This window comes from Misgurnus anguillicaudatus, chromosome 5 (assembly GCF_027580225.2).
Source record: "Misgurnus anguillicaudatus chromosome 5, ASM2758022v2, whole genome shotgun sequence".
Classification (NCBI taxonomy): Eukaryota; Metazoa; Chordata; class Actinopteri; order Cypriniformes; family Cobitidae; genus Misgurnus; species Misgurnus anguillicaudatus.
The window spans coordinates 26,104,378-26,123,861 of record NC_073341.2 but is presented as its reverse complement, the minus strand read 5'-3'; the positions used below and the strand labels follow the sequence as shown (position 1 = coordinate 26,123,861).

Below are 19,484 nucleotides of genomic sequence, written 5' to 3'. Positions count from 1 at the left end.
GTGATGCTCCTGTAACAATTGTGGAAAAAAATCAAATAAAGCTGTTTGGTCTGTTTGCCTTTTTTTTAATAGATACAACCGTTAAAGATAGGAAAGGAAGTGATCTGAAGATGGTGGTGACATTTACACATTCAGAAAATACATACAGGTTTCTAACCTTGAAGCAATATACTATAATAGTTGGATAATCAACAAAACTTATGACAATTAGTTTATGTCAGTAAGGGACTGACAGTTAAGCAAACTATTTAAACATTTATAAACCAATAAATGACTGCAGTGATGTGCGTTAATTAATAGTTAGTATTGTTAAAACACAATATGCAATTCAATATCAAAGTCGCAGATTTGGTTAATTGTCATTTACTTAAAATGTTATGTAAATTCTGTATCTCAATACATGTGGCGATCATCACCCCAATGAAAAGAAAAATCTGTATTGCATTATATCAAATAAATAAAATGAACATCTTATATGTCTAAATCAATCCATTTAAAAAAACTAGTTTATTCCAGTGAACAGCTTGCAGGCATAAGTCGTGTTTTTAATGAATGGAAATGTTGACATGTTAGCGTCATAGTTCTTGTTCATTTAGATCCAGACATGTTCAGATTCTTGGCATCTTGTCTCCGTTTTTCAACGGGTACCATAATGGTGTTCTGCCTCACTTGCTAGTGCAAACAAAATAAAGACTATGATCAAATATGTGAGCTCTGCCTCAACTGTTACAGTACATGGCTGATAGCTGTGAAAACATTTCAGATATTCAATGCAGTTAAAGAACTCTCTATATAAAAAAATAATAAACAGTATGAGCTACCCAACTTACTGCAATTGCAGATCTCACACTCTGGAGTTGAAAGAAGACTCTGTTTCCTTCGTCTGGACATATTGCTCTGATATCATCCTGCTTCATGCCCAGCAGCATCGCTCCATTAAACACACCAAGACTCTGCATTGTCCTATAGACATACATACAAGTTATAAATCAAATGAAGATGGACTAATACAGAAATAATTACAAGCATGTTCCTAGTGTTTAAAAGAATTAGGAGTAGGACTTCTTTATTAGCTAGTCATGTCTGCAGAGCTTAAAGCTGTCATTTAAAGGTGACATAGAATGATTGAACGGAGTATTTATCCTTGTTCTGTGATGTGACATACAGACAAAAAATTTTTTGGGGGGTCTGTAATGCCTTAGAGGCTTCCTAAAAACCTCTCTCAGATAGCTCTATTAGGGTGGGGGATTTTAAACAAGTGGTTTTGCACCTATTTGGCTCCCTCTACTGGCTTAACTTGCAATCTCATTACTGATTGGCTGACTTTGCTGCCACTCAAAAAATGTAGCCAATTATTTCAAAGTGGAGGGGCAGTTAGATGCCTGTGATGTCATAAGCATCCGTTTTTCAAATTGGGCTGTTTTCTGGCTGACATTTCTAAAAGAGGAATTTCTATGAGACTGAGATGTTTAGCATGTTTAGCACTTTTTGTATGTTTGTGAATGTGGGTAGACTACCATTATTCAACAAAGACAAGGTAAAATTTGTTTTTCATTCTCTGTCCCCTTTAATAAAACGAGTTTGGGCCTTTGTGGCCATAGTTTTCTTAGGGTTCTGTTCTTTTTCAAGTTTTGCCTTATTATCATTTACATGCAATCCCAAGTCTTCTTGTGATATCATATAGGGTTACCTAACACGGTCTCACACCCATGGCGTCAATATTTGACGACACTTGACCATGCGTCAATATGTTGACGCGGAGGGTATACCTTTCGCGTCATTTTTTGACGAACTGGGGACTTCAATACTATTAGGTACGCGAAATTAAACAGTTGTCGCCTGGCATTGGGGTTAGGGAAAGGTTTGGGTAGGGATGTCATTATGTAAATCTAACCCTAAACCGACGCGAAAATGGTAGAAAATGGTAAGAAAATAGGAAAGAGAATGCAACGGACTTAATAGTATTGAAGTCCCCAGTTCGTCAAAAAATGACGCGAAAGGTATACCCTCCGCGTCAACATATTGACGCATGGTCAAGTGTCGTCAAATATTGACGCCATGGGGTGAGACTGGGTTGGGATACCATATATATATATATATATATATCAATCAAGGTATGTAAATATGGTATCCCTATATGATATATGATATATATATATATATATATATATATATATATATATATATATATATATATATATATATATATATATGTATGTATCTCTATCAGGGTTTTTTCATCCCCTGGAGAGTTCACTTAACTTAATACTTTTATACGTTACATTATTACTAAGCTCCCTTTTCTATGCTTTTTCCTACATCTATTAATGTAAAGCTGCTTTAAAACAATTAACACTTGTGGAAAGCGCTATATACATAAAATGGAATTGAATTGAAAAAGGGGAGGGGATGCAACATTTTTGGTTTGGAGGACTGTACATTTTCTTCTGTTATTATGTAGAGGAAGTCTTTTTCCATTTTGTTTTGTTGCAGGGCAAGCAAAACCAAACCCCTCTAGGATAAAGGTTGTTTAAATTTTTTTTGCTGTCTGTACTCCAAATCTTTGTGCTGTCCACAGACTTTCTAATAAAAAGCCTGCAGATGGACTTGCTTAAGTTTAACCCTGTGTGTTTACATGACTGTGGGAGTAAGAAGTGCTTTTTTATCTCCACACTAAATATTTAGTTACTCTTTCTACACTACTAGGGAGTTTGTAACACTTGGTTATTTCCGAGTTAGAATATATATACATGAGTAAACACACTGATGGAAAAAGTATACTGCTCGATAGCATACACTCTTATAAATAAAGGTGCTTAAAAGGTTCTTCACATCCATGCCATAGAAAAACCCTTTTTGGTTCCTTAAAGAACCATACAGTGAAAAGTTCTTAGAAGAACCATTTCTTTAATACCTTTTTATAATCTAAAGAAACTTTTATCACTACAAAGAACCTTTGTAAAAAAAAAAAAGCTTTGGATGTTTAAAGGAACAGTATGCAAGAAATGTATATCAATTAATCATAAAACGGCCCTGATATGTCACTAGACATTAAGAAATAATTTTTATTTCAAATACTTATATCACTCACAACAGGGGTCCGACCAGGATATTGTTATTTAAAAAGTGGAGTTGCAGCCCTCAACTAATGTTTATGTTGTCATTTTGTGTATTGGCCACCAGTTGTGTGATTGCAGTACCAGTTTTGACCACAATCCTACATACTGTTCCTTTAAGGTTTATGGATCAATTCAGCCCAAACTGGTTGTTCTACAGCGTCATGAAGCACCTTTATTTTCAAGAGTATCATCAACTTAAGATTTGTAAAAAAACAAAAATAAAATTAAAGAGGCACTATCTTACATTTTAGAAAAGCCTTTGTATTGTAACCAGGCTCTGACTTCCTCAGGTCTGGATTTCATGTCCAGTGATGGAGGTCCTCCCATACTTTGCTGTGAATATAAAGGTTCAGCCTTTATAAAACAACAAGTTTATTATTCAGTTCAATACACTGTCAGGAAAAAGATAGCTCTTATTTGTACCATTAAGGTACAAATATTTATACATTTGGTACCAATATGTGCATTTGACTTCTCTTCCGAGGGGGGCGCAAATTCAAAATATGCATTCGGAGTGTCATGTGTGTTGCTCGTCATGTCAAAATATGTGTAAGTTGTGTCATGTTAAACATATGCATCATGCATCAAAATAAGTTCCTGCTGCACACGCGTCAAAAGGGTTTATGATAAAAGAGACACTTACGTTCACAAAATACTCGCAAGACACTCACTTAACAGTAAACTCTGATTACACATGAGATTATGCCATAATCCGGAAAGTGTGAGTGAAGCTTCTTCAGCAGACATATATTGTGACATGTTGCGTGACGCACATAAGTTTACATGACATGCCGAACATATATTTTGACCCACACATGATGGGCTATGTTGTGACGTGCTCCGAACTCAAAAATAAGTCACCGGCCGCTTCTGTTTGAAATACTAATATGCACGCTTTGGTACAAACATGTACATGGGAGGTACTGAAAGGAACTCTTTAGGTGCAAAAGTGTACTTTTTGAAAGGGTACTGCCCCAGTGATAGCTAGGGATCATTTTTTGACCATTCATGTCATGTCTTTTTGGTTTTTACGGATCGAATTAACAATCTTTACAACCACAAATTTGTCACCACCATTTATAATACTATTTTACTCAGATAAATCTTGGACTCGCTCAGGAATTCCTTTTACTGTAAAGGAAAGATATGCCTCACCCCAGACCTTCCATGGTTTGCTGTTGGCAGCTCTCTATCAACAGGCTCGAGAACATTTGGAGGCACATGGCCCTCCTCACCGCGGTTGTTTTTCACTTTCCACCATTGCCTGGACTTGTCCATCACCTGTTTAAGCAAACATAAGTTACAATGCAAATGCACATGCATCCACCAAGACAAAAAGCTTTACTTTGTTCAACCCTAAAATTCCACATCTACTTTCTGTGGTGTGTGCTGTTATCTGTATGTAAAGGTTAAAGGTCGGGAGATTACCTGCACCACGTCACCCTTCATCACGCTCAGTTCCTGAATGTTCCTGGCCATGAAGTCATAGATCACCCTCATTAAAAGAGGAGGCTCTGTTGGTCTGTATTAAACAAGACAAAAGCTTGTGCTATATCTGCTTTCATTTGGCACTAATGCAAATAAAGTTTGAGTAGTAGTTACGTTTCACAAGTTTCTTGTTAAGAACACAGATTATGTGGATTGTCACAATCGCATACGTTATCTCAACTTTTTAAGGTTTATATGGTATGGCTCACCGAAAAGGTGGGGGGTTCCAGGGTCTGTTGTCCTGCAATAGAGATTACACTGTCATTTTACTCATTCTATTTTATTATACATTGAGCAACTTCTAAGATGTTTAACATATTTACTTAAGATTGCTAAATTGAAGTTTGCCCTCTGTGAGTTTCTACCTGTTCAGGTGGCCTCTGTGTGATGGTTCTGTTGCTATGTTGTGATGACTGCCTCCTGGAGAAGGGTGACTGAGATGGGATGGGTGGGGGTGGCTGCCAGCCATCGTAAAATACAGGAAAATATGCAGGGATCTGATCCCCATTCGGCCACTTGGATCTAATTGCAAAAACAAAAAAGTTGAAAAAAATGATTTCTTTGCATTCTTATTTCTTACACTGTAAAAAGTGAAAGTTGGAACTATAAACAAATTACTTCAATTAGTAACATTTAAATATGTAAGTTTTGCCAACTTGAATTTTTCACTTAACCCTCAAACGCTCCTCATTTTCTGTTTACACTTCTGGCCCTTGGGGTCTATATGACCCCAAAATTGAAAGCATAATTGTTAGAAAAATATATATTTTCAATAATACAAATAATATGTTTTTTGTTAACAACTTATCTATACAATAAAGCTGTGTTTTGAGAGATTTTAAGTACTTTTTTACCCGTTTACCACTGAATTCCTCAACTACACTATTGGCTTGCCTGAAAAATATCACATTTTTATGAAAATTCACATGAATTATGATCTAAATTTGATTTAAATTGTTTTGAGATATTGACATAGGTCTTAGGTGTTGAATTCAGCCATCGTTTTTTAGAAAGAAAAAAAAACATAAAAGAATTACAGTTTAGGAAATAAATCATTTCGACCAGCAAATGCCCATAGAGACCTATTCATTTTACCGGATATGGACAACTGCTCACATCACTACTTTTAGTGATACATTTTGTGAATTTACGTTTATATAAACATTGGAAAGGACATTCAAAATAAATTTTATTTCAAATAGGTTTTTTTATAGTTTTTGATGCATTTATGAAATGTCTGTTTTTACAAAAAAGCCACAGAAATTTGACTGAGTGTAAGTGTGTGTGTCTGTGTGTGTGCGTGCGTGCGCGCGCATGGAAACCAGTGTGTGTGTGTGTGTGTGTGTGTGTGTGTGTGTGTGTGTGTGTGTGTGTGTGTGTGTGTGTGTGTGTGTGTGTGTGTGTGTAAGGCCGCCTTAATGCACGGGCTTACCTGGGCTGAAGCCCAGGGGCCTCCCAAGTTCAAGGGCCTCCCAAGTTTGCGTTCATGATAAGCTGAAAATGTCATATTGTTTTGTAACTTGTCGGGTTTTCTGTCAATCACTCTAATTGCACGTTACATGGCTGCTGATTGGTCCGTTGTAACTTAACGTGAAATAAAATGTCAGCGGGACGCACCTATAGCCGACAGCTTAGGGCTGGCGGCAAAAAGAAGTCCTGCGGATATTTTTTGCTATCTGGGACGTAACATATTTTTTATTCCGCTTAATGTAATTAAAGGGATACTTCACCGATTTAGCATTCAGCTTTGTATCTGTAGAAACCTGCCAGTATTACTGAATGACCATGTTTCCCTCCCTCATTTCCCCCTGAGAGGAGAGATATCTGCATTTTGGTTCTGCAAAAAAGTCCTCCGATGATGTAATATGACGATTTTTGCATCATCGGAGGACTTTTTGCAGAACCAAAATGCAGATATCTCTCCTCTCAGGGGGAAATGATCAGAGGTGTAAAGTACTTGAGTAATTTTACTTGATTACTGGATTATTTTTGGGGATTTTTACTTTACTTGAGTACAATTAAAAGTCAGTACTTTTACTTTTACTTAATTACATTTTTTAAAGAAAAATAGTACTTTTTACTCCTTACAATTTTATTTACAGTCAAAAGTACTTCTATTTTAGAGACCTATTTTTGCTTGCTCTGTCAAACCAATTGAATTGCGCTGATGGTCAGTTTAATTGAAATGTTATTTATTCTGGAGCCTTTGGACCACACTGAGGAATTGGCCAACAGTTCATCTAATGATGAAGATTTTTTGCTTCTTTGAAACCGACAACACAAGAAGTGTGACAAGTTTCCTGCTGTTTGCAGCCTCTCTATCAAGACCTTGTTTACACTGTCAGTCCAAATTTTGGTGCATATCTAATTTGACAGACTCACTGTCCACATTGTGTATCACAACTGTTCAGATCCGACCTGTGCATCCTGTAGCCGTTTTCCGGATTATCTGCACTGTTTCTATGGCAATGATGTCACACTGGGGACAATCTGCCTTGACGTCTGACGTGTTTTATGTGACGTGACAGCATGACGTAACCGAAAAGCTACACAAATGCGATCAGCACAGTAAAACTGAAATGGATTTCAAACCACCTCTGGATGTAGTCTGAAACGGATTAGAAAAACAGATTTCATGTGGTTTTTAGCCGTTCACCGTTCTAAATGTGATTGGATTCCTATCGGATATGCACCAAAATCGGATTTGGACTGACATCGGCTTCCTGTGAGAGACTTGATAGAGCTTGAAATTTAAGTTAAGTTCGTAGTATGCGTGTTGCATACTACAATTCATTGTCATTGTCACGGATCTCCGCATTTTTCTGTGTCTGTACCACAGACTTTCTTTTCTGTGTCAGTTTCACGTATTGGTTACTCAATTGTTTTTCTTATTTTCTTAACATTTTCGCGTGGGTTTGGGGCTAGAACGACTTTCTGTAACATAAAATGACATCCAAACCCAACTCCTAACCCTAACGTCAGGCGCAACACGGTCTCACACCCATGGCGTCAATATTTGACGACACTTGACCATGCGTCAATATGTTGACGCGGAGGGTATACCTTTCGCGTCATTTTTTGACGAACTGGGGACTTCAATACTATTAGGTACGCGAAATTAAACAGTTGTCGCCTGGCATTGGGGTTAGGGAAAGGTTTGGGTAGGGATGTCATTATGTAAATCTAACCCTAAACCGACGCGAAAATGGTAGAAAATGGTAAGAAAATAGGAAAAATAATGCAACGGACTTAATAGTATTGAAGTCCCCAGTTCGTCAAAAAATGACGCGAAAGGTATACCCTCCGCGTCAACATATTGACGCATGGTCAAGTGTCGTCAAATATTGACGCCATGGGGTGAGACTGGGTTGTCAGGCGACAATTGTTTAAAAGTATGGAAAAAATAGTATAAACCAATAGTTAAAGTGACATCCTAACCCAAAGCCCAAATCTAACCCCAAACCCACGCAAAAATGGTTTAAAAATAGGAAAAACAACTGAGCAATCAACACGTAAAACTGACACGCAAAAGAAAGTCCGTGGCACAGACACAAAAAATGCGTAGATCCGTGACAATGGCACGGATAAATGAGCAAAACATTCTGTGACTATACCACAGAACTTTGTGAGATCATGTTGGAAATTAGGTAGTAGTCTTATAGTTTGATAATGAAATACAATTAAATACAAACAGTTGTAAAGGATAAAACCTTGTATGTGGTTCATTCACTTCATGTTTTTAGAGATTAAAAGCTTAAACATGAATCTCTCGTTTTCCTTCTTCCTGTTACATTTACTTTTTTAATACTCAAGTACAATTTTAATGTGGTACTTCTTTACTTTTACTCACGTATAATTCTGGCCAGATACTTTTACTTTTAATTGAGTAAAAGTTACACTCAGTACTTGTACTTTCACTTGAGTAAAATTTTTGAGTACTTTTTACACCTCTGGAAATGATGGAGGGAAACATGGTCATTCAGTAATACTGCCGGGTTTCTACAGATACAAAGCTGAATGCTAAATCGGTGAAGTATCCCTTTAAGTGCGCGTTGTCAACTTGACATTCCTGCACGTTAGACTGAGTGTGACAGAGAAACGGGAAATAATCCACCAACAAATGAAAGAGTAATTTCTGAAATTTCATAATCAGCTCTCTCTCTCTCTTTCGTGCGCGCGCTCGCTCGTTCTCTGTGCTCGTTCAGCTGAGTCTCTGGCATGCAGAAGTCCCTGACCCGTGCACAAGAAACTGTGCCGCTAAATTAAGACAGGAGTTCCCGCACATAATGCTGTTAGTTGTTATAAAGTACTCGCGTTTATATCAGTGACGCGTGCGCAGCTGGAGCGATGTAGTTTTACGCGACGTCAGCTCACAGTACACACATCTGTTGGTAGAAAGACGAGAAAGAGACGCAACGGTAAAGGTGCAAGTCTTAGAAAGTAAAGAGCGACAAAACCATCTCAAATGATCATCCCCTGATAGCACCATTATAATCTCATTATCTAAAGATCTTATATACAGGTATGTTCCCTGTCTGTCTTGTGCATTTTTACTTGGTCGTTTTACATGCTTTTGTATGCATAAATACTAAATACAAAGCATACTATATCTTCAATAGCCTACAAAATAAATAACTGATTAAAAAACAAGATTCTGTCTGTCTATAAAGACTTATCTTTTGTTATCATTAATGCATTTAACAAGATTATGTCTATAAAGACTTAGCTTTTGTTATCATTAATGCATTTAACAAGATTATGTCTATAAAGACTTATCTTTTGTTATCATTAATGCATTTTTACTTTAAAACTAACTTTAACTTATTATATTTTTAAAACTGATGTGAGCATTTAGTTAGTGAGTGGCAATTTTCTGCAAATTATATTCCAAAAACTATATAAACATAAAGCTTATAAACATATAAACTTTTACACATTTTGGTTCTATTATCACCACATGTTGCTGTGTGTGGTTGTTAAATAAAGTGTCTTGTGTTTATGCTCAAGTGGACTCAGTGATATGTTAATAACAATATTATGGTGTTTTCTGGCTCAAAGAGGGGAAACTCACTGTTGTATGTCTCGAAAGAAACTAATGCATTTTGTGATGTAGATTACCTAGATATTACAATTAAAAAAAGAGACTATAAATCGAGGGGAAGGGGGGCCTACAAAACCTCTTAGCCCCGGGGCCTCACATTAGGTTAAGGCGGCCCTGTGTGTGTGTGTGTGTGTGAGAGAGAGAGACAGCATGTGTGCGTTATATCTCATTTTCTGCATTTGTGACTGATTTTGATTGCCAATTTCCATACAAATGCTCTCTGTGGCAGTCTTACCTGTGTGTGTGTGTGTGTGTGTGTGTGTGTGTGTGTGTGTGTGTGTGTGTGTGTGTGTGTGTGTGTGTGTGTGTGTGTGTGTGTGTGTGTGTGTGTGTTTGTGTGAGCATGAGTTTTTTTGCATTGCCTCCTGGAGAACCAGGCCTTCATTTCTGTGTCAAAATTTTCAGATTTATGCTGGATTTATTGATATTTATTTTCTGACATTTTTTGCATTTCCCATTCATTTTCAATTGGGGTCATATTGACCCCAAGGGACAGATTAATAATTTTTTTACATACCTTCAGAACAACCGAATCAAGCCCAGTTTTTTTGTGCATGTAAAGATAGATTATTTAGGAAAAGTCACAAAGTTTTATATCTCTGAGATGAAGGGAACCATTTTTTTTAACTAATTAAATGTCGTTTGGGGTCATATAGACCCCAAGGAACATTTGAGAGTTAAAGTGAGAAAATTTAAGGTGACAATAACTTTTAAAATAACTTCAATTGGTAAAACCTAAGAAATGTAAGTTTTTCCACTTAAAATTTTCATTTAAAGTTAGATTTTAAAAAGTTGAAAAAAATCTATTTTATACAGGTGTTACAAATGTAATTATTATTTTTTTTAAAGTTAATCCAACTTTTAACAGTGTGGTGGCATTAAGGCTTTAAACTTGTCAGCTGTTGTGTTAAAACAAATAACTTAGTTAAAGAAATTAGAATAGAAATTAGACCTAGGGACATTCCAAGAGTCTCCTAAACTTCTCCACAGTTGGTCCTCCTCCTTTGTGACAATAGTTCCCAGGAGCTCCAAGGCTTTTTCTGTCAGCATTGGACTCATAACTGTGGAAGGAATGTTGGATTGATACTGACCGACCACCTAAAGAATAATTGGACAAAAGAAAATATTATCTTTTAGATTAAAAGCAAACTAGTATGTAGGTGCATTATTAAAAGGTAGCAAAAATTTACTTTATTAATCACATCCTAAGCATAACGTGAATGTGCTGGACGAACATTTACTTACAAAACCAACTGAAGAGAAAAGACTGTGAACAAACTCAGAAGCCGGTGGATTCTTTAGGTAACCATCTAGTTTGCCCTGTTAAGAATAGGTAGATAGATATTGGTATGAAATACAACTTACAGAAAAGATGCATGCAAAATTGCATCTTAAATTTGATGTCAAACATAACAAAGCAGTCTTTTTACTATTCGAAGAGTTTTGATGACGGTTTTTAAAAATACATTTTATTAAAGCTTTGATGGAAAATAAACGGGAAATGATCTTACAGCCAAACCATTTCTTGTCCTTTGCAAACATGTTGAGACAGAGTTATAAAGCTGTTGTAATGAAAGCCTTCTAAACTGTACAAAAGTGCTCATGGTAGCAGTCTAAACCTGTTGCCGACCGCAAAAAAATTTATATGACTTACCAGAAGATTGAACCCATACTTTATTTTCTGTAGACAGGACACATACTCCTCCACAGTGGGTAAATTTCCAGCTATAATTATAATATAAGACATTTTTATTTTAATTAATAAGTTTCATATCATAATAGCATCTTTAGACAAGTGCTGTATTTAAAATAATTTACCAGGTTTTTTTGCATTTTTGTCTTTCTTTTTTTTCTTGCTTCCACTATTGTTCGGCAAAACCGAGGCAACTTTATTTATGAAGATCTCAATGTCAGCAGCTACATGGTTAAAGATTTCCTGTAAAAGAATGTAGGGAAATTGTTAAATAAATAAATGGAGAGATGGTGAGATAAGATTTCTTGGCTTAAAAATCAACTGACTGCATTCCTTTCCATGTCAGTGTATGGAGGTGGAGTCGGCTCCTGCTCGTACCGCATAGGGTTGTATGGTGGTAATGGCTCTATATCTTCTGAAAACATCAGTTTAACGCACATATAAGCACATTTTAAACATGAGATAATTAGGTCAATTTTTGATTCGTTCATTTTGAAATAATGTTTATGTGGTCACCGTAGTCCGGATAGCTGTTAAACTGTGAAGGAGGTGTAGATGGCTGTGCTGAGATTGTTGATCTTCTGATGCTCCCTGGAAAACCGTGGCCGATGATGTTTTCTAGGTTGCTCCTGTGAAATAAGAAACATACAAATGTATAGATGTTTACCATTATTATGTGTCTTTGCAATACCTTAAAATCCATATAAAGCAAAGGCCAGTTTACCAGGATATACAATACAGTGCTAGTTTACTCAAATGTATTACTGACCTGATGTCCATTTGTGGCTCCACTCCGCCTTGCTCTATTGCTTTATTCAGATCATTTAATACGTCTTGAGCCTATAGTGAATTAAAACAGGAAAAATGTTTTTAATAAAATCAATGATATACACTACCAGGGAATGAAATAAACTCCCAGAATAGATTGTGAAACAGTCTGATCTACATTTGTGAAATTTATTGTGGAATGCTACAAGATCAGACAAATGTATGACCTTAGAAATGACCGATGTTTCATAATTTACTCTTGTAGCTACATTTTAGAGCGAGATCCTCACCCCACTATCCTCACATTGGAAGAGAAAGACCTGTGGAGTTCTCTGGCCGTAATCCTGAACCGTGATTATCAAAAGGGAGTCATACACACAACTGTCCAGGACACTGTTTGTCTTCTTGATGCTGTTCATATGAACAGACTCCAAAACCTCCTACAATTCCAAGAAATAAGAGATAAGACGGAGTTTACAATTGTGTGTTAATAATGATTAGCATAAAATATAGGATCCAGCAGAAAGTGCTATACTTTTGTCTCTATGTCACACAGTTGTAGGTAGTTCCCCTTGACCTCCATGATCATGTCTTGACCCCACACTTTTCCTTTACTGTCCAGACTCTTCAGTTTGTTCACACAGTCCTCAATGGTACTCACCTGTCGCCCATCTAACTCACAGGTGAACAGGTGCTGAGGAAGTTAAAACAGTGTTACTATGACAACAACTTTTTTGTTTAGTTGAATAAAAATCTCTAGTTGGTAGAGATGTTGGTCCTGTTTCCTTTTTTGTTTGTTGTACAACATTTCATATCCTGCTGTAGTGAAACTGGGTGGTGGTTATACAGTGTTACTGTATTACAGATAATGACCATTAGACTATAATATGGGTCATTGATAGGGGTGTAACGATATTTCGCAACACACACTATAATGTCTGTCCAGTATCGATTCTGAATTGCGATGTCGATATCATGCACAACTCTTTCATGTACTACAACTATTTGATCAAGTTCTTATCAATCTAAAATCACAGTCGTTTATAACATGCATTTGAAAAAGCAACACTCGTCAAACATAATCATTATTTATACTACGGGTGTGTTAAATCCTTGAATCTGATTGGATGATGAATGTTCTGAGGTGTGACCACACTAGAACTCGCCATGTTGAGTGGCAAACGTTCAACAAAATGGCTGGTTTTCATAGCGGGTGCTGCGAAAATGCCAGTAAAACTGACTATTATCAGCTTAAATTGAATTTAGTTGGACTTGATAGCAGAGGTGGAAATACTTAGTTATGTTAGTTACATTTTCCAAGCATCTGTGCTTTATTATGTTGTTTGTATTGGAAAAACATCACTTCACTACATTCTAAAGCATAGAGTCATACTGTGTATTCTTTAATACTGCATATTAAAATTTATTTAATACCTAATTACATTTAAATTGTGTACTTTTACTTGAGTAAAAGTATGTTAATGTATTTAAATATTAAAAGTAAAACAAAAACGTATTATTTATTAAATGTAATAGAGTAAAAGTTATGATAATATGCTTTGGAATGTATGTTTTCCAAAAAAAAACACAGATAAAATACAAATACTTGAAAAATACGTTTAAGTAGAAAGTAAAACCTCTGCTTGATAGTGACCCTAGCAACTTATCAACCCACCTGTGGACGCTGGAATAAACTATCTTTTTACTTCTCCTTTTGCTGTTTTTTGGCAGTCTGTAAAACGATAGCTTTGAATTCTTGTTAATCTGTTAGTACAGTCTATCGCACAACAGCTTTTTCCCATTTCGACGCGTTTTCACCATGTTTCGCCGATGTCACGCTGTACTCAAATGCTGCCGCTCTGTCTTTTGCCACTCAGTGGGCGTAACCGCAGTCCTTCTCGCCGACGGTGATGTCATGTGCATACCCTCTATTATTTTCTGGGAAACGCATCGCGAACGTAGTTCCAGTCAGCTCTCTTGGCCGCATTACAGTTCCATATCACTTCGCATAGTTAACTGTAATAACGGACTATCAAAAACAACATAACAGACGGTTTTCCGAGGCAATAACAGCGCTTTTTAGAGACGCCAGAGGTAGCCTCATTCACACAGTCTCTCTCGCTCGCTCTCTCTCACGCTTTCTTTCTTTCTCTCTGTGTCTCTGTCGCTCTCTTTCATAAAAACGTCATTAATAACTGCATTAGAATGCTACCAACGGCTCAAGCCTCCATTGCCAGCTTTAACGGCATTATTTTTGTGCATTATTTTTCTAATAAGTCAACGGCCCGTCGTCAATTATTCCTTACATATTCTTTATTATCATGAAAATACCTGTAAATACCAGCGATTTAAGTAGACATTTCCTGATGCTGCCTGTGTGATGGTGGTACTTCTGCGGCACATATTGAGTTTCTGCACGAGAGCGCCATCTGGCTTTTGGATGTAGAGGCATTTCACAGTAATTCATTGAGAAGCATAACAAGCAGAATCGCATGATGTACCGTTATAGCCATAGTCAAGAAGTTATGTTATAAGAACTTCATAAACAAGATTTTTTTCTTACCTCCACTCTGTATTGAAAGTTGTCTGGTTGTCTGCTCATTGCATATTCTTTCCTTTGCACTAAATCATGAAAGTCACATTAGCATTGCAGTAAAATGGCTCCTTTATGTTACTGTATAAACTAATTAGGCTTTTTACATACTGTAAATGGATTTTGCACTGGGACGAGACATGCCAGACTTCTGAAGGGGTGCTTCAGGAGAAAAGCTTCTGTAAAGTAAACATGCACACAATATGTCTCTATCCATGGACTGTACTATAACATACAGTGCACAGCATAAATGAGTACACCCCTTTGAAAATTAAGATTTCTCTACATTTCTCAGCAAACATGAGACCAATTTGCTGTATTCTACACACCAGTTTTATAAAACATCCATGTTTCTCAACATAAGAGTGAAAGTCACTTACCACCTTGAGGATACGAAAAACAACACATTTAAATCAAATGAGGTGACACAAAAAATCACTACACCCTACAAATATTCTTTAAAAAAGCACTCTAATATTTTGTATGGCCTCCATTCTTTTTTTTTTAAAAACAGCACTAATTCTTCTAGACATTGAATGAACATGTTGACAAGATAGTTACATCTTTAATTCTCCATTCTTAAACAATGACCTCTTTCAGATCCTGGATGGAAAATGACGTTCTGCTTGTCTTTTTAGAACTCCCCATACCTCAACCTGGGATGGGGTCTGAATCACTTTTACCCTGTGCTTCTTCTAAAATGAATTAGTGACCTTAGATGTATGTTTTGGGTCACAATCATGTTAAAAGATTGCCCGGTGATCAAGGGCACAGAGTGATGGTAGCATCTTCTCTTTAAATATTTGACAGTACATCTGTGTATTCATGATGCTGTCTATAAAATTCAACTCTCCGACACCTGCAGCACTCATGCAAGCCCACAGAAGATCACTGCCACCACCATGCTTGACTTTTGGTACCATCCATTTTTCATTGTACTCCTCACCCTTGCCACACCATACAGTTTGAAACACCTCAGAACCACAAAGATTAATCTCTGTCTCATTACTCCAAAGTATAGAGAGTTAGAGACCCAATAGTCTTTACCTTTCTCAATATGAGCTATAGCAAAAGGCTTTTTGTGCATTGGCTTTACCAGTGGCTTTCTCTGTGGATGACAGACATGCGTGCCTCTCCTTTGCACTATACCTCCGTCGTGTGGTGTCACAGGAAACACCCCAGATTGATCTAATGATTAAGCCAACTGTGCTGAGCTTGCATGATGATTTTTTTCAACATCCCTCATCACAAAACTCTCTTGACGAGGTGTTAACTTCAGTAAACGTCCTGGAGATCGCAGAGAGCTTCTCACAAGTCCACACTGTAAAAAAATTCCGTAGAAATTGCAGCTGGGTTGCCGGTAACCCACGGCAGTTTCAAATGTATGCTCTTCACTGGCAACATTCCGTTCAAAGTTAAACGAACATTAAACATTTACAAGTCTTTGTCTTTACAGAGTAAAACTAAAAAAACAGCATCAAGCAAAACATTCTGGGAAACAAAATCTGAGGCAAAAACAGAAAAAGGTTGATGATGATTTCTGGTTCCCAGAATGCTTTGCATGCGGCTGTTATTGTATAGTTTTATTCTGTAAAGATAAAGACTTGTTAATATTAAAAATTTATTTAACTTTGAACAAACTCTTCCCAGTAAATAACATAAATTTAAATCTATGGTAAATTACCGGCAACCCAGCTGCAATAACATTGTAATTTCTATGGATTTTTTTTACAGTGCATCCTTTTTTAATTTTTGGATCCCTTTCGTGACTTATTAGCAATGCTTAACTAATTATCTTGAAACCTTGACCATTTTGTCCAAAGAAATTCTTTTATTTCTCATGTTTTGAGACATTTCTTTACCATGTGGTGCTGTTCTGTCACCATTACATGAAAGTGGATTTTCTCTCTTAAATACCACCCTCAATTGCCAGTTATCCTGTGTGATGATTAATTATATTCATCATTTCCTAGCTGTTAATTACACTTTATTTATTTTTTTGCTAACATATTCATCAGGGTGTACTCATTTTTGCATCACCACATTTGATTTAAATGAGTTATTTTTTGTGTCTTAAAGATGGTCAGTGACTTTTACTCTTTTGTTAATAAAAATAAATGTTTAATAAAACTGAAAAGAAGGCAAATTGGTCTCATATTTATCTTAATTTTCATTTATTTTAATTTAATTTATTTTATGTGGACAAATTAATGTAAATGTTTTACTGGGCACGAGGACTGAATGACTAAGTAAAACTTTGTGCAAGTTATTTATTGTTAGAGACGTTTACACATTGGCTAATGAGGGGCGCAAAACATGAGGAACGATCCATTTATATTTAACCTAAATTGAGTCATTTTCGATAAAAGGCTGACAGCTGACTTGAAAACATGTCATTATTGCTACAGTATCAATGGATATTGCATTATACGAGACGTTTCAAAGGTTAGAAAAATGCCCCCAATGTTCACAATGCAAGAGCAAAAAGTTTAGAGTAACAGCATTTTTATATGATTAGAAAACATATGTTCTTGTGATGGGTATAAACCAAAAACTCATGCATATGAGACATACAGTATGGCCCCTTTATCAAAATTTATTTCTGATTCTGACATTACATAATCTTAGCTACAGTGAGTAATAGGTACAATGTCTGCTTACAGACGTCAGAGAGTAACAACTGTACCTTGATGGAAAAACTTGGACAGGATTACCCCCATACATTTTGAGTGATGTCACACTCGCACCTAAAATAATAAATGTTATGGTCAGAGAATAAACAGATCAACAACTCTGTCAGGCAGATACATGAGCAAGATTTTGAAAGTAACAGAGTGTTTTCTCATCACTTGTGGTTTGAGGTCTTTCAGCCTTTAAAAACAAATGTGTAAAGTTTTTAGTTATCAAGTTTGTGCGGCAAGCACATTACATCCTCAAAGCTTATATAACACATGGCAAAAATTAACTTTTGAACGTTTTCGGTGGTTTCCCAGACAGGGTTTATAATAGATTATTCCAGGACTAGGTCTTAGTTACTCTATATTTGGACATTTAAGTAGTTTTTGCAAACAAACCATACAAAAAACCATTACTGGTGTGCATCATATTTTAAGATATGTCAATACAATGTGTTTTTAAATTAAGGCAGCTCAAACATGCATTTTAGGATAAGCCCTATCCAGGAAACAGCCTCTTTGGGGCAGTTTCCTGGACGGGGATTAAACTAGTCCTAGACTAAAATAAATGTAAGAGCTGTCCAAACTGACAACAACTTACATATCTTTAAATACATCAGTGCCCTTAGTTTTGCCTCAAAATGCACAGAAGTAATGTTTTTAATAAGGCCCGTTTGCCAAAACTAGTTATATTTCCCAATTAAACTAAGGCCTTGTCATGGCTTAATCCCTGTGTGGGAAACCACCCCTTAATTTCATAGGCTTTACATTGAGAAGATTGGAATATACATATATTAGCGATAATTAAATGTTCATTCATTTACATGAATTAGAACTGTAATATTAAATCAGTGATGTAAATGAGGCATAAAGCAATAACGACAATAATATTTTGTATAAAGAAAACACAATTCAGAAAGACATTTACATTAGCAAAGCCTTCATATTAGCTAAGTCTTTAAGACAATGCTAAACAGCTTCTGCTTATTAGTGCTGTATATCTACACAGCCAAAAGGAGGTGAGATGTGTCAAGTCAACAAATAAGCGAACCCACAGAGTAAAAGCAACACATTTACTGCTGACAAAAACACAAGTTAATTTGTAATGCGAGAAAATTCTGATAAGAAAATTGATAGCAGACGCGATAAACCAATGTTAACCAAGGAGTGAAAATATGGCATTTAACAGGAACTTAAAAATCACCATGTTGCAGAAAATTCAATATTGAATGTTTTCTCAAAAATTGATCTTAGAGAATTTATTTTAGAAGTGCCTAAAGACAATATTTGGTTATAAAACAAATATCACAAAATTTCACTGAATAACCCCAGCGGCAGTACATTACCTTCAAGAAAATCCTGAAAAGAATCAACATCAAAACATAATTCCTAGATTAAGTATTCCAGCTTTTAGACGAGTTAAGTCTACGAAGTCTTGTATTAAATTGGTTGAAAGCAAATATTCTGGACTTCCTACTTAGGAAAGCCCAGGTCAAAGTCTAGTTCCTGCAGTATATGAAGCAAGGTGTGGGAGCAGGTGATTTCTGAAACTGTAAAAAAACCCGGGAACATTCCTGATTTATATACTTGAGTCCAAAGGTTTAACAGGTCAGGTAATACACTGTTAACCAACAGCCATTAAACTGTAAGTGCTGTGAGCAACAAGCCTTTATGGGGCGGTTTCCTAGACAGGGATTAGACTAGTCATAGACTAAAATAAATGTAAGAGCTGAAACTGAAAACAACTTGCACTGACATATCTTAAAATACATCAGTGCCATTTGTTTTGCCTCAAAATGCACACAAGTAATGTTTTTAGTAAGGCATGTTTGTTAAAACTAGTTATATTTCCAAATTAAACTAAGGCCTAGTCTTGATTTACGATAATCTCTGTCCGGGAAACCGCCCCTATGTGTCATTGTGTAAATGACTAGGAAGCTATCAAGTAATGGCCATTATTATTTACAGACGAATTACGTATGGAGGAAAATTAACCACCATGACGATTACAAAACAAAGGATTGTCCTAAAAGATACAATTTTAAAG

At 36.2% G+C, this 19,484-nt stretch overlaps 1 protein-coding gene across 1 annotated transcript; it reads right to left on the bottom strand.

Moving 5' to 3' along the window:
* Positions 1–41: 41 nt before the first annotated feature.
* On the bottom strand, positions 42–19,413 carry eps8l3b (EPS8 signaling adaptor L3b). The gene is made up of 20 exons (XM_073867842.1): positions 18,784–19,413; positions 17,449–17,509; positions 14,874–14,941; positions 14,733–14,791; positions 12,705–12,863; positions 12,460–12,609; positions 12,171–12,241; positions 11,918–12,030; positions 11,728–11,816; positions 11,527–11,644; positions 11,363–11,433; positions 10,954–11,028; positions 10,661–10,806; positions 4,973–5,129; positions 4,817–4,848; positions 4,548–4,641; positions 4,275–4,400; positions 3,364–3,452; positions 827–963; positions 42–672 (listed from the first exon to the last, which is right to left on the bottom strand). Exons 2-20 carry the CDS (start codon positions 17,484–17,486, stop codon positions 638–640), a joined length of 1,827 nt encoding a protein of 608 aa, XP_073723943.1. The 5' UTR covers positions 17,487–17,509; positions 18,784–19,413; the 3' UTR covers positions 42–637.
* Positions 19,414–19,484: the final 71 nt, after the last annotated feature.